General features: G+C 38.9%; 1 protein-coding gene across 1 annotated transcript; it reads left to right on the plus strand.

Moving 5' to 3' along the window:
• The first annotated feature begins 283 nt into the window (after nt 1-283).
• Nucleotides 284-14,603, plus strand: TXK (TXK tyrosine kinase). The gene is made up of 14 exons (XM_063158037.1): nt 284-622; nt 824-926; nt 1,116-1,318; nt 2,328-2,390; nt 3,034-3,088; nt 3,896-3,975; nt 5,328-5,455; nt 6,592-6,666; nt 7,611-7,782; nt 8,483-8,699; nt 9,634-9,698; nt 11,658-11,776; nt 12,237-12,394; nt 13,706-14,603. Exons 2-14 carry the CDS (start codon nt 828-830, stop codon nt 13,772-13,774), a joined length of 1,503 nt encoding a protein of 500 aa, XP_063014107.1. The 5' UTR covers nt 284-622; nt 824-827; the 3' UTR covers nt 13,775-14,603.

Consider the following 14,603-nt stretch of genomic DNA (forward strand, 5'->3'; position numbering starts at 1 on the left):
CTAGGCTAGTGTATTCATTATATTAATGGCTGCAACAGAAACAGGAAAATCAGTATTAATTCAGAGAAGTAAATATAGTGTGGCTCCTTTAATAAACCTCAAAATAAAGAAAAGCTTGTCATGCAAGCATGGTTTTATATTTGTCTTGAATAATCTAAAAATTATGTCAGTGCTAAAGGGCACAGTTCTCCATCTCCTGTCCCTGACAAGAGTCTCATTCCCCTCATTGCGCTAGGTAGAGCTTGTGCAGGGTGGTGTAATCAGCCAAACTGGTATGAATTTGGCTGACAATGTATCTTTTTTTTTTATTATTTATTTTTGCTGATTTAGTGAGCTGATTTAACTCATACATATAGCCTCATGATTGCCAAAACATTGTAAGGGAGACTGTGGTAGGAAAGGTCTGCTGGTTTTGGTGACTGCAAATCCAGCCATAATGATTTGCTAGATATCTCACAACAAGATAGAGCTAACAGTGGGTGTAAGCACATAGGATAGTCCTTAATTCTCTAAGTTTTGTGAGCAAACAAACAGAAACACTGCAAATATGGAAATTGTTCTTGTTCACAGATCACACTATCCAGTCTGTTTTCTGCTGCTGCTGCGGCTCAGTGCAAGAAAGGTATGTGAAATGCTTAAACTTTTCAGTAATTAAATATCTACACATAAAGGATTTAATCAAGTCCCTCTATTTGCAGTAGAAGATGTAGGATGTATTTGCCATACATCCCTAATGAAGGAAGGCATGGATGGCCATGGAATTTTTAATGTGCCTGTTTACAGGTAGGCATTCACATGAATGCTTCATGTTTTTCAAAATCAGGGAAATGAGAACAAAAGTGAACCTGGAGCCTGATGCTGTCCTGGTGACCCAGTACTCTGCCTCACAGCCAGATGTTTCCTATGAATCTATTTGGAAGTGTGGGGTAAGTAACATTTTGGCAGGTGAAAAGAGAGAATTGACACACCGTGGCTCAGTACCAGGATAAGCAGGGGAGTAACTAGCTGTTGAGCATATAAAGTCCTTTGTTGCATAAAACTTACAGAGTAAGAGTAACTAAGCAATCTATAGTAGAGAGAAAAGACTAGTTATGAAAAATACTTTGATTTTTCAGCAGCCCAAGAGACAGTTTAAGGACAAGCCATTACCTCCTCTGCCTCCTGAGGCCTTTGAAGACTACAAGGACAAACCCAGAGTTATTGCACTCTATGACTTCTTTGCTAGAGGGCCTTTAGATTTACCTCTCAAGAAATCAGAAGAATACATTGTCCTGGAACAGTATGATCCCCTCTGGTGGAAGGCAAGAGACCAACATGGGTAAGAGAGAGGGCATCTATTTCAATCTCCCTACAAAGAAAGAAAAAAGCCTTAGAACAACCTGTGCAAAGGTGGGCAGATAGAATGAGACTTATGGGACTATTTAGGAACAGGCTTGAAAGTGTTCAACTATATGTGAGGCACACAGAATGATTGGGGAGACTTTCAGCAGGGCTTGGCACCCCAGAAGTGGACAGGGAATCTAGAACCTGTTGGGAATTCAGAGTTAAGCCCTACACTCAGTAGGTTCCTGAGCAACATAGGGATGTTTGAAGACCATGTGGGTCACTGGGCTCTGGGCCATGTGAAAATCCAGCTTTCCATATTTCAAATGCTCTACAATGGAGCATGTACGTGTAAAAACTTTATGAAACCACAGAGATTATGAAGACATTCCTGAAACATAACCTCTTCCCCAAAATACCTGGTTATTTCAGAGAGCTAGATAACTTCAATTAGGATCTTTTTCACACTTATGTTAGTTTTGTTTTGTTCCCCTTTCTCCTTTGTATTATCTTCAGTATATCCTGTACTATGATATTGGGAATGGTTGCATGTTATATTATAACCATCTCCTTTCCCTTCAGATTTCTCCTTTAAATATTTTAAATGCTTTTTCTCAACTTATGTTTTGAGCAAAAGTATACTGACAACTATTTTGAACATACAAACAAGTACACACTTTGTATTTCTTCATATAGGAGGTTTGTACAGGCCAGAAATAAAGATGGTGGCTTCTGGTTCAGAAGGAAAATATTTTTTTTCCTAAATCTCAGCCTACACCATCTGGCTTTTTCATTTGAGTAGCCATCCACAGTCATGGGACAAAAAGTTGTGCCTGGATGAAAGGACTCAAATTTTTATTCAGTTTTAATGCTGGAATTCAGTATCCAGCAACATAGCCCCCAAGATAAGGAATCTTTGTAATTCAACAAAAGGTTAATGTATATCTTAATCCTACTTATCTTTTACACCATACTATAATATTATCCTCAATATGTCGTTTCAGGAATGAAGGTCTAATTCCCAGCAACTATGTTACAGAGAAGAAAAGCAATTTAGAAACACACAAGTAAGTACCTTTGAAAATTATAACTGGGCTTTTATTTCTAAAAATGGATTGCAGAAATACATTTTAATGTTTGAGCCTTCAAATTTTTATTAGACATGAACATGTTTATCAAAAGCTTTCTTTTTTTTTTAATACAAAACATTACTCCTAAAATGAATTTAAATTCATGTACATGAATCATAGTGTCAGAATCCAGATTTTTCCTGTTTCTGTAGACCCAATGCATAATTCTGTATTCTGATCTTTGCCTGTTGTGATCATGTAGCTAATTCCATCTACTATAAATTTAAATTACTGGAGAGAAGATGAAAATTCTGAAAAATTGTAGAGAAGAAAGGCTTGACACATCATCCAGGACTGTAAATTTCATCACAGTTTGGCATAACTTTTTTTTTTTTTCCCCTGGGGTTTCTTTTTCTTTTTTTCTTCTTTTCTTTGAGCTAATATTTAGTCACAGTAAATTGGGGCCAAAAAGTTCTAAAAAAATGTCTAATAAAATAATTCTAAATTAAGACATATTCATATACAATGATAGTTCTAAACATGTTTTTGACTTGGAATAATGCAACTACTAAACTGTGAAACAAAGCAAACATTCATTTTTACTGTCTGAAATTAAGGATAGGTTATGTCCTTGTTGCAGGTGGTACTGCAGAAACATGAACAGAAGCCAGGCAGAACTTCTTTTGCACCAGAAGGTAATTCAGCTTACACATAGAGCTAACAGTACTGAAAAAATACCTATCAGTAGAGGCGTCAAGAGCATTATCACAGTCAAATCAAAATCTGTTTGGTATTCTGTAAGAGAGATAAGTACATTGTAAGATTTCTACCTTAAAAGGTAAAGGCTTTCTGGTGTAAGTGTAAAGTGCAGACTATCCAGATTTCACAAAGCTTTAAGTTGTAGCCCCAGCAAATTCTATGCCAGATAAATCAAATTATGTGGCTTACTGTGCTTGTCTGTTACATTAGACATTAAAAACTGAAATCCATGTAGTAAGCTAATTAGCTCTGAGTTTAGCAGAACTTAACAAATCACTGCATCTTCCTTAAATACAGAGCAAACAATCCACACTGATTCTACCCCCTGTCAGTTACCAAAGTGCCTAACTCAGTCAAACTCATTGGGTCTTTGCTCAGGCCTAGGATAAGAAAGACCAAGGAAGAATGTCTCATACAGAATTGTTTTAACTGGATTTTTTTTTCTAGTGATTTGTACAATTTGATTTTTTAATAAATTGAAACATTTTCACTCTCTCACACTGAAGAGTATAATTCAGCTAAATTACTTATCTCTAAAAGTTTCCTGGCATTTATTATTTTCTCTTGGTTTATTTTGCTCTGCCATGTACCCGGCTATCTATTCCTGTTCTCCACTTCTTGATCTTCCTCCCAAATAGCCATAGGTATGCTACAGAATTTGGTAATCAGCTGCAAGTCCTGTCTCAAGGGAGCATTACTGAAGCTCAAAAGCATAAAATAACTCTACCTGGATTTCTTTTCAGCCCAAAGAAGGTGCCTTTGTTGTCAGGGATTCAAGCCGGCAGGGTCTTCTTACGCTGTCCATGTATTCGCGGGCTAAGGGGTGAGTTCCTCTGAATGGTCGGGGTTTGAATCAAGTGGTGATGGAAAAGCTTCCTGCAGACTCCTCAGAATAACTGGGTAGGCTGGACATGCAGTGCACAGGAACAGGGAGCCACTGGGATGCTTTTCATGCAGAGTTAATCACCCTGTGTGCAGAAAAGATCAAGGGGGGTGGTGGATCTGGGAGTCAGTGTGCAAAGGTCCTGGCAAGACAGGATTACCTGCACTCTCTGAAATTCTCAAATGATCTGCTGTGGAAACCAGCTGTGGAAACCATGCCACAGCCTTTGGCCACTGCACCAAACTGTTTCCTTTCTCCAAAGGCTCTGTGCACTGTAAATCCATCCCAGACTCTGCTGTGCTCAAACTTCACTTGCTTGTCTCCCAAAATCACCTCACCCCTACTGTGCAATCTTACTTTTGCTGGACAACACCCACAGGACTCACACTTGCCCATATCAGGAGCAATCACCTACAGCATTGACTTAACCTATTTCAAGCTATTTTATAACCTTTTCATCAGCTCTCCCACATCCCCCTGTATCTACTGTGTCTGCTTTCCTTCTCTCCCTCTTACAGCAAGCCAGAGGTGAGAGCAGCTAATGCATTGCTGTTACCTCCACCCTCTTCCTCTCTCCCTCCATTCCCTCCTTGGAAATCTGGGGCCAGCCCTCCCCACCATCCCTGTGCTGGGGTCAGGCTCACAATTTCTGTAGGCTCAGGAGTGTTTCTGACAATGACTCAGTAATGCAGACTGTATAATGTCTCTGTATTCTGAGCTCTGCTTGCTGTGTCCACAATTTAGAGTACTAACCTTCAGCAACCACCAGCCTGAAATGCAAACTTAACTGCTTAATTTTGAGTGTCACAGAAGCAAGGATAAGCAGACAGCAAAATACACAGAAAGCAAAAAAGACAGATAATGCAAAGAAATACAGAAAAACAAAGGTGTCAAATAAAAGCTCCAATGAAGACTCTTTGAAGAAATAGAACTGAAAACTTAATCTCATGCTATACATGAATATGTGTTTAAGTTTTTGGGGAGAAAATGCAGGTAATTTGTAACATTTTAATTTCAAGAGGTTGTATTCAAATGAATGTTAAATGAGGAGGAGCAATTCTTAAACACTGTGGCTATTTCTTATGAATGCATTGATACCGGGGTAAAAAATACTTTGGCAACAAAAGTGGGGTTTTTTTCTCTTGAAACAGTGTTCCAGCTAGACACAGCCATTCTCAGCTGAGAACTGTGTCCCAAGTTTTCAGATTTTTCTATGTTTTCATAGTGAAATTTAAGCAGATTTATACAATAAATTATTTTTACTGAAAATTCTAATGCTTTGTTGATTTCAGAAGTCATAATGGGAATATTCTACATTATCAAATTAAACAAAATCACTCAGGACAATATTATGTAGCAGAAAATTATGTCTTCTCATCTGTTCCTGAGCTCATCGAGTATCATCAACACAATGCTGCAGGTAATGCATGTGAGCTGATAATGGTTTTACATCTTTTTCTAATAGCTTCCTTATAAAATCTGACACAAGTGTTTCTATTGGTAATGAATTCAAATATGCCTTGATTCTTTCTGCCAAAGTTATAGCTGTCATGTGCATATACCATGAGGGAAGTGAAACGACCAGACTTGTCTACATTATTAAATGAGTTTAGCAAAAATAAAAGACTGCTCTGTATTCTCCTGGTTCACATTTGATCGAATGGGACTTGGGTGTAATTTGATCATAATTCTTTTTTTGTCTATGACAAGGACCAGCATACATGCAATCTAATAAAAGCAGGAGCTATGCTGTGCATCAGCAGGCAGCATTCTACTGATTTTGAAAAAAACCCAACCCATAACACAAACAATCAAGGGCAGAATTAGTTCTTGTGCTCACAAGGACTCTCCAACACTGACTTTCAGCTTACCAGAGTTAGATACCCCTAACTGTTGGCTGATGGCAGATTTTTATAATTTTTAGCATGAAAAATATCCTTCACCTTGGTTCTGCCCATCATTTTAATACAATATAAAATGGTTTTACTCTGAATGAGGGAAGATGGGAAAACACAGGGAGATCCCTTGCTCTAGAGGGGAGGATATGGGAATGGACAGAGCCTTTTGCTGGAGGGAGGAGAATTGTAGGAAACACTTGTGGCAGAATTGGCCCTAAAAGTAGTAGTGGGAAGAATCAATGAACTCAGGGAGTCCTTGGTGAAGGATGTATTCACTAGTACTCTTGGCTTATTAATGCAAAGAAAATAAATGAGACACAAAAATATTTCAAACCTGAGAAGTCATGCGACCCTACTTAGGTCAGTGATACAGCATTTTAGAGGTCATTTATGCTTACTATCATGGTACAAAAAAGTAAGAGTATTAGTGTTGGCTTTATGAAGTAGAAATAGTTTTGTAGTCAGAGCCCTATTAAATAGTCTTTCTCCGTTTCTTCTCACTGTGGTGTTTTATCTGAGCAAACTAGGCAAAAATAACTTCAATAAATAAGAAATTTACATGAGATTCCAAGTAATTTTGTTTGAGAAGAAGTATGGTATAGCATATTTTAAAATTAAGTACTTGGTCAGCAGAATATCGTGGCTTTGTCCCCTACAGGTCTTATCACACGTCTCCGACATCCAGTGGGATCAGATGGATGCACCTCACCAGAAACTACAGGACTGAGTTATGGTAAAATTTTATCTTCTTTTGAAGGAGATTTAGCTATCTGCTAAATATCTGAGGCGAGAATTTAGCTCATATTCACCCAGTTTAATTATTAAGTTGTATCTGTGAAATTCTTTGGTAATACTAAACACATAAACAGTGTAAGGTGTCAGTACTAAATGAGACACCTGACTGAGCTGCTTCTGTGACTGTTGTGCTTCTGTTACAACCTCAGTGCATTCAGAGCTATTTGGACTTTTCTAAGCAAACCTAAGACTCAAATAAACATTTAATAGCTTTTGAAAGGCTATTTGATTTTTGTAAATGCTTAGGAAACCAAAATTGAACCCTGAAATTAATACTATTTATGGAGAAGATTTTCTTTGTCAGTTCTGCAGGTTTTAGAAATAAGAATGGAATCTTATGTGGTATTGAAACAAACAAGCAATAAATGCCAGTTTTGTGTATATAGATCAGGAATTTCATACCATCTATTAGACAACAGGAACCTCCAAAACTGAGTATCTTTCATGTTCCCATGAATCTCATGGCTTAATATTTCTGAAGGGTTGAGCTATTGTAGTTATTACAATAAAGGCAGCCACTGACTATTTCTGTAGCTATACTATCCATCTGGAACTGGTTTGGAGATAAAAACATCACATATCATAGTGCCAAAAAAGTTCTCTTGTGTAATCAAAGCTAAACACTTGCCTTATCTTCAAGCCTCAGACATTCCTACATTAAGCAAAATTCCTAATCACATTCTTTAAGCTGTAAAATAGCAATTATATTTAAACATATATGAGCCAGTAAAAAAATTCAGATATTTAAAACTCATGCTATGACTGACGAACAAGTGTGATGCCTTGCAGTGCTCATTGACTGCCATCAGCAAGGCATGTCTCCTGCAGCATGGCTCAGGAAAGCTGGCCTGACTCTCCTGACATTTTGGGTTGCTTTTGCAGAGGAGTGGGGATTAAACCCATCTGAACTGCTGATACTGAAAGAACTTGGGCGTGGGCAGTTTGGAGTTGTTTATCTTGGTAAATGGAAAGAGACTGTCAAGGTTGCCATCAAAACAATCAGTGAAGGTGCAATGTCTGAAGATGATTTCATAGAGGAGGCCAAACTGATGATGTAAGTACAAAAGCTATTCTGTCAGCTTACCAAGGAATAAATATAACCTAATTCCATTTCAAACAAACAAAGCAGTTTGATGGGAATGGTGGATGTGGGGGACAGAAAGGCTGATATAAAGGTCTGAACCAAGCTGATGCAGGTGCTTCCTATGCCCAGACTTTCTTTAGAGTATGTCTTGCTTTGTACTGTGGAGCTCAATGGGGAATAAATGTTCTGGTAAAATGTAACTGTGCTCCTACAACTATTCTTTAATCCATACCTCAGTGTCTCTAGGAAGAGCTTCTACCCAACTAAAGCTTTTGAGAAACTATATTACTATACCTGCAAACTTTGCAAATTAAGGAAGTATCCACACGAGGTCTTGGCAAAGCCCAGAAGGGATGAACCCTTCCTTGCAGGGTCAAGGCCCCTGCCTGCAAACTAAGTGTAGCTCAACCTTTCTATTTTGCAGCAACCAAGTCAAGCTTTGCATTCACTGCATTTATATAACTGATGAAGAATTATGGGTTCACAGAGTGAAATTTTGTAGAAAGTTTTAGAGAGAAAAGCATTAAGTACTGGGAGAACTCTTAGTACAGCTGAATAGGACACTGTTTATCAAGTAGTGAAATATTTTTTCAAAGCCATCACAAGAATCAAAGGTTTAGTTACCTGCCAAGAACAAATATTAGCCTGTCGAAAATGTGATTTTAAACAGGAAACTCTCCCACCCAAAGCTGGTCCAGCTTTATGGAGTGTGCACCCTTCACAAGCCCCTCTATGTTGTGACTGAATTCATGGAAAATGGTTGCCTGCTCAGTTACCTGCGGCAAAGGCGGGGGAAACTCGGCAGAGACGTTCTCCTGAGCATGTGCCAGGACGTTTGTGAAGGGATGGAATATCTGGAAAGAAACAGCTTTATTCACCGTGATTTGGTAAGTACAATAGGTTTTCTGTGGCTCTTATCAAATATTTGCAGTACAGAATGTGCTGTTGCATTTTATGGGGCACTATGTATCCTGTAAGACTTCAGCCCTGCAGGATCTAATAAGGAAAATCCAAACTTTTCAGCTGTTGTTTTGCCCGTGGACTGCTCAAAAAACCACTTGAGAGAAGTTTGTCCATTGGAAACACCCCTTGAGAGCTCAGAGAAAATTAGGATATTGACATGGAACTAGCTGGTATTATGACATCTCAATGTGAAAGTGATTAGAACACAACCAGAATCACAGCATTACAAAATGTCAGCAACAATCAGAATTTTTTAAAATTGAAATATTTTTCTATCTATATTTTTTGGCTCTCTACAGCCATTCATTAATGTTGGGATATATGAGTGGCTTTTCTGCCCATAGGCAGGGAATTCAAGAAAAGGAGTTTGTTTCTTTACTCCTTGATACTTTTTCAGTGCTCACATTTGGATGCAGAGAGGAAATCTTCCTCCTCTCCTGCCTAGTTGCATGAAGAAATGTAAAATCTTGAAAATTACCAGGAAGTTCCTGATTTCTGTAATGAAAACATCAAAAAACAAATTTAAGAAGTTACACTAATTGTCCCTTGTGTTGATGTTCAGGAAAATATCTGGTCAGATCATTAGACTCTGAAGCCTAAAAGTCTTTCACTGTTAAGAATACATAAACATATTGCAACTCATACTACAAGCATATAAGTTGCCAGGTGCTATGTATGTGTAACTACACAATAGTGAAATATGTTCGCTGACTCAAAAATTTATTAATATTTTTGACCAATACACTAATCTCCTTTCAGATATAAACAGCATGAGCTAGAGCAAATATAATCAGCTGCTGTATTTCTCTTAAAAATCTTTAGCCCAGATTTCAGATATGTTTCTCTCATTTTCCCCAGGCTGCAAGAAACTGTTTAGTCAATGAGGAGCACGTGGTTAAAGTATCTGACTTTGGCATGGCAAGGTACGAGGTCACTGACAAAGGTTTTGTGAGCACCCATTCTCAGACAGGTGCAGCATGATCTTTAGTTAACCTCACTGCTTGCTTCACTGGTTTGGGGGATCCCACTGTGGGTAATATTTGAATCCTGATGAAAATTGTAATGTTGTTTAACCACTGTGCCATGAACTGGATGTCATGTCCTCCTCTTGTTCTTGGTGAGAGCAAGATAGGTAAACACAGTGCCAGGTAAACTTCAGAGGTGTTTATGGACAGAGAAATGCCCAGAGTGCACAGGGCAGCCAGAAGCCTGAAGAAAGAAGTTCCCCAGGTTTGCTGAGCAGGATGGAGGTGAGAAAGTCGCTAGGGACAGAACTGGAGCTGGTGCTGACCTCTGGAGGCTGCGGTAGCTGAGTAGGTGAGGCAGGATGCAGGGAGGACCATGTGGGTAGGAAGTGTGACACATGCTGCTCTGGAAGGGAAGTGGTTTTTCTGCTTAGAGAGAGAACCAGCCAAAGTGAGGAAAGAGAGCACTCTCAACTCTGACAAGCACCAGCCTGAGAAACATAACTCTAGCCTCACAGACTTTCCTCAGAGGACACAGCTGAGCTGGCCAAATGACTGAATGCTGACCAAAAGGTTGTCCTCTTATAAGGCCAACATAAAGCCCTCTACTTTTGTGCTTTACTGGCTGGTTTTTCTGTGGGTTAGCATTAGGAGGCAGATGAGCTTGAAAGACAGTCAGTGGCTCTGAGCAGAAGGTTGTGGTGACACTTGTGGCTGCGAGTCGTTAGGTCAGCACAGCCATGCTCCTTCAGTTTTGCCTCCTATTTCTAACCTCAGGCTTACAACACCCTAGCAGTTTATAGCTAAGGACTTGTTTTTCAAAGGGCTATCCTGTACCATGGTTGTACTGCTCCCCAAAAGGGAAAGGTCAGCATCAGGGCTCTGGACTCATCCAAATGAATGAGAAAATACAGGAAGACCAAGGTGGCTGCCAGGCTCCAGCCTAAGAATAATGGACCTGAAAGGCTCACTGGGGCCACAAAGTGGAGATCAGTGGGCTGGCTCTAGGACTCACTATCCTGAGGAGGCTGTGGAAACGCAATGGGAACACAACCTAATTATTCAGAGCTCACACAACTGCTTTTACAGGTTATTTTGTACTGCTATTTCATATGTTCCTAATTCAATAGCCTCCCATGTTTCTGTGCCTGAACCAAAATGAGAAAGTGAGGCAAAAAGATTATTTATTTCAATGTGACTTCCTTTAAAAGGTGCTTTAAAAAAATTACCTTTATGCTTTCCCTGAGAATAAATGTGTACTGCATGTCTGTGATCTGCTCAGGAACGTTAATACTTGGAAAATGTGCCCAGAGTTCATAAGGATGTTGGGGTCAGCCTAGTAGTCATTTAAAATGTTGCCCTATAAATGCCTGCATTAGGTAAATAATTTCATTTTATCTGGGAGGTCAGCTCCTATAAGCTTGGGGAAAAACAATTACTTTAGTGCTCCTACAAGAACTGCTGTCTTGAATGTGATAAACATTTGTTTGTGTGCTGCTTTGGTAACAATGTCCCTGATATGGCATCTGTGAAGATGGACAGCAAGAGTCTTACTTGGGTAGAACAAGTGGTTGAAAAGGTGGATCCTTTAAAAACAGGACTAATTATTTATTGCTGCTGATTTTCTTGCCCATGGTGATGTGTCTTATTGTCATCTTTTGGGTGTATATTAATAATTACCATCCTGTCACTCTTATGCTTGTATCAAAATGTTTTATTCTGACATAATTCTGATGAATAATCCAAATCATTCATTTAGACAAAAATGTCTTTAAGTGCATTGCTATGGGCTTTTTTGTGTGTGTGCATTTTATACTAAAATAGCGATATAATTTTGTTTCTAAATTGATACTATTTTTCTGGAATGAGTGGGAATGTCACTCATTGAAATATATGTGGTTTCCTCTTATTCTTCAGGTATGTCATTGATGATGAATATATCAGCTCTTCAGGTGCCAAGTTTCCAGTCAAATGGTCATCTCCTGAAGTCTTTCATTTCAAAAAATATAGCAGCAAATCAGATGTCTGGTCATTTGGTGAGTTGATTGGGTGAAAGGGCAACCATACTTCCCTAAAAAAAACTACTGATGTGATTTAGGAAAGTATAAATTTCTACCCATACTACATATCTGAAACTTCAGTCTTTCCCAATTTTCAAAGTTTGCTTATATTGGACAAATGGATTTTTCATTCGGAAGGTTGCACCTTAAAAGTAGATTTTGACTGAAATGTGCATTTCTGATGAGTCCTCATTAGCCAAATGTATTCATCTGAGTTTCATGGACAATCACCTTAGCTGACTTAAAAGAGAGCAGAATTATATTAGTTGAAAATTGTTTGGGCTGTATCCTTCATTCAGCTCAGGCTGCCCGTACTCTCATTCATTTTTCAACACACAGAAGAATCAGGAGTGGTTTTTATTCTCCTAATTTTGTTGAAAACTTGTGGGTTTGGCATCTTTTGTTTTGTCCTAAACCTATTTTGGTTCACTTCTAGGTGTACTGATGTGGGAAGTTTTCACAGAAGGCAAAATGCCTTTTGAAACCAAGTCAAATGTTGAAGTTGTCCGTGAGATTTCTCAGGGTAACCGACTTTATCGACCACATTTGGCATCACATCCTGTGTACAAAGTCATGTACAGCTGCTGGCATGAGGTTTGTTCCCCTTGTTTTTTTTCCCTGAGGTATTACTTTGTTCTTAATTTTTAACATGGATGTAAGAGCAATCTTAAAAGCTCAAGGCATTAAATCCTTATTTCATATCTGTGGCATTCTCAGCATCTCCAACTGTTTTTGGAGTTTACAAAAGTTTGCAAGCCTCTGCTTGTTTTAACTGTTGCAGCTGAGAAATACAGAGCACACTATCAGTACAATAGGTCTAGAGCATCCCTGGTTGGAATATGCTGCTGCTGTCCTGTTTCTCTGCTGGGTGCAATGTGATACCTTTTTTGTGCCTTTGTATTGTTCATGGCTTTCTCTAGATCTGCTCTGGATGATAACACACTCATACACCAAGTGGATATGACCACTAAATGTAGATTTTGAAACCCCTTTTTCAAGTGTATATCAGTATCTCTGTGCATCAGGGCAGCTCCTAAGGCTGCACCTCTTTCACCCTCTCCAAGCTGATTTAGTACTTCATGTTCTTTCACCATTTGTCCAGCACCTATTATTTCCTATATTGGTAACAAAACACTGATTTCCTCAACTTCTCCATCTGATTAGTCCCTTAAGGGCCCTCCTTCTCTAGTCTCTAGAAGAAATGAATCTTTATTTTAGGTTAAAAGTCCTTTCAGAAGAGCTTTGTGTGCAATTTTTTCATGTAAAATTGTGGGCATACACAGTGAGTAGCTGGGGAATCTTGTTGTTACCATTGCCTCCTTTATCTCCCACCTTACTCCTCTGAATAAAATTTTTAAATCCTGAGTAAAAAGAACAAGCTTAAGAGAAGGAAATCTAAATTGCATCCAGCTTGCCTGCTTACTGCAAACACCCATTGGGGTGCCATCCAGCAGAGAGATCATGGGGAAATTCTCTTTCCTGTCTGCCACCAGACAGGAGTTTGTTTTCCATGCTGAGCTGCAGCACTTCAAATTATACAGCAGTGAAGATCCTTTATCAAAAACACAGGAAGCATTCCTGAGTGCCATGGTTTCCTGGCTGGTAGGGCTTTCCACAAACCTACTGCAGGGAGAAATTCCATAGGAATTCTGATCCAGAATTGAAATAAGTATAAAGAAATTTCAGGAATTTTTCACAAGTGTCTGTGCTCATGCTGCTGGTGTCATGAATAACAGATTTTTCTTTTTCTCTAAAATGACAAGCTTGATTTTTTTCATCTGTATTAATAAAATGAAATGTAATTTTTAAGTGTTATCTCATATGTACTTATATCCAATTTCTGAAGTCTGGTACTGTAATCAACCAATCTGCTAACACAAGTTTATCCTCTGCTTTTCTTTTCAGAAACCTGAAGGACGTCCTACTTTTGCAGAGTTAACAGTGACCCTCAGAGACCTAGCAGAGATGACATAATCACAGATTTTATACCAATGTATTTCCTGAAAGGTTAGCATTAGGCATGCCACTAATGAAGCTGGTACAGAAAACCTCAACAGTTTGGAGAGCTCTCTACCTAAATCACAGTACCAGCATCCTGCATACTGAAGCAGCTGTTTGGTCTTGGCACAGTTTTTCTTTTTTGAGAAAGATACTCCAGGACATTGGTTTGGGACTCCCAAGGCTTTGTTTTCATCATTAGGGAGAAAAATCTGTCTGAAAAGCAGTAACCAAGCCTACTCGCCTTATAGATATTTTTATTCATTCTTTTGTTCTGAGTTACACTAATTCTTGCATCAATATTATTACATTATTTATACTTAATATGACTCATGCACTGGGGAATAGTGATTGGCAGAGCAAAATGATGGAAGAACCTCTGATAAGCTCTGGCTAGGTCACTTCTAAAGGCAAGTCCTCGTGCACTGCACAGCATCCAGCCCTGGAGAAGCAGAGCAGGGCTCTGTCCAAGGGACAGCCAGCCCAGTGACTGGCTGCTGGGGCAGTGCCCACACGTGTGCCTGCACCCACTGCTTGGACAAAGTAGTGCCTCAACCCTCCCCTTGCAAATGGCCAGGATGGTTCATGGGCAAGTTAAAACAGGAACCTGACAGTGAAGCTCAGATGGATCCTATGACACCTTACATGGACACATCTGTACCCCTACTTCTTATGCTATTATTCACTTTTAATTTTAAATCTTAACTATGGTCAACACAAATATGTTGTAGAGAAGGAAAGGTAGATGGAATTCATAATTATTTAAAACAAAATAGATCATTGCAAATAAATATGTTCTTGGAAA

The sequence above is a fragment of the Melospiza melodia genome, chromosome 5 (genome assembly GCF_035770615.1).
Source record: "Melospiza melodia melodia isolate bMelMel2 chromosome 5, bMelMel2.pri, whole genome shotgun sequence".
Lineage (NCBI taxonomy): Eukaryota > Metazoa > Chordata > Aves > Passeriformes > Passerellidae > Melospiza > Melospiza melodia.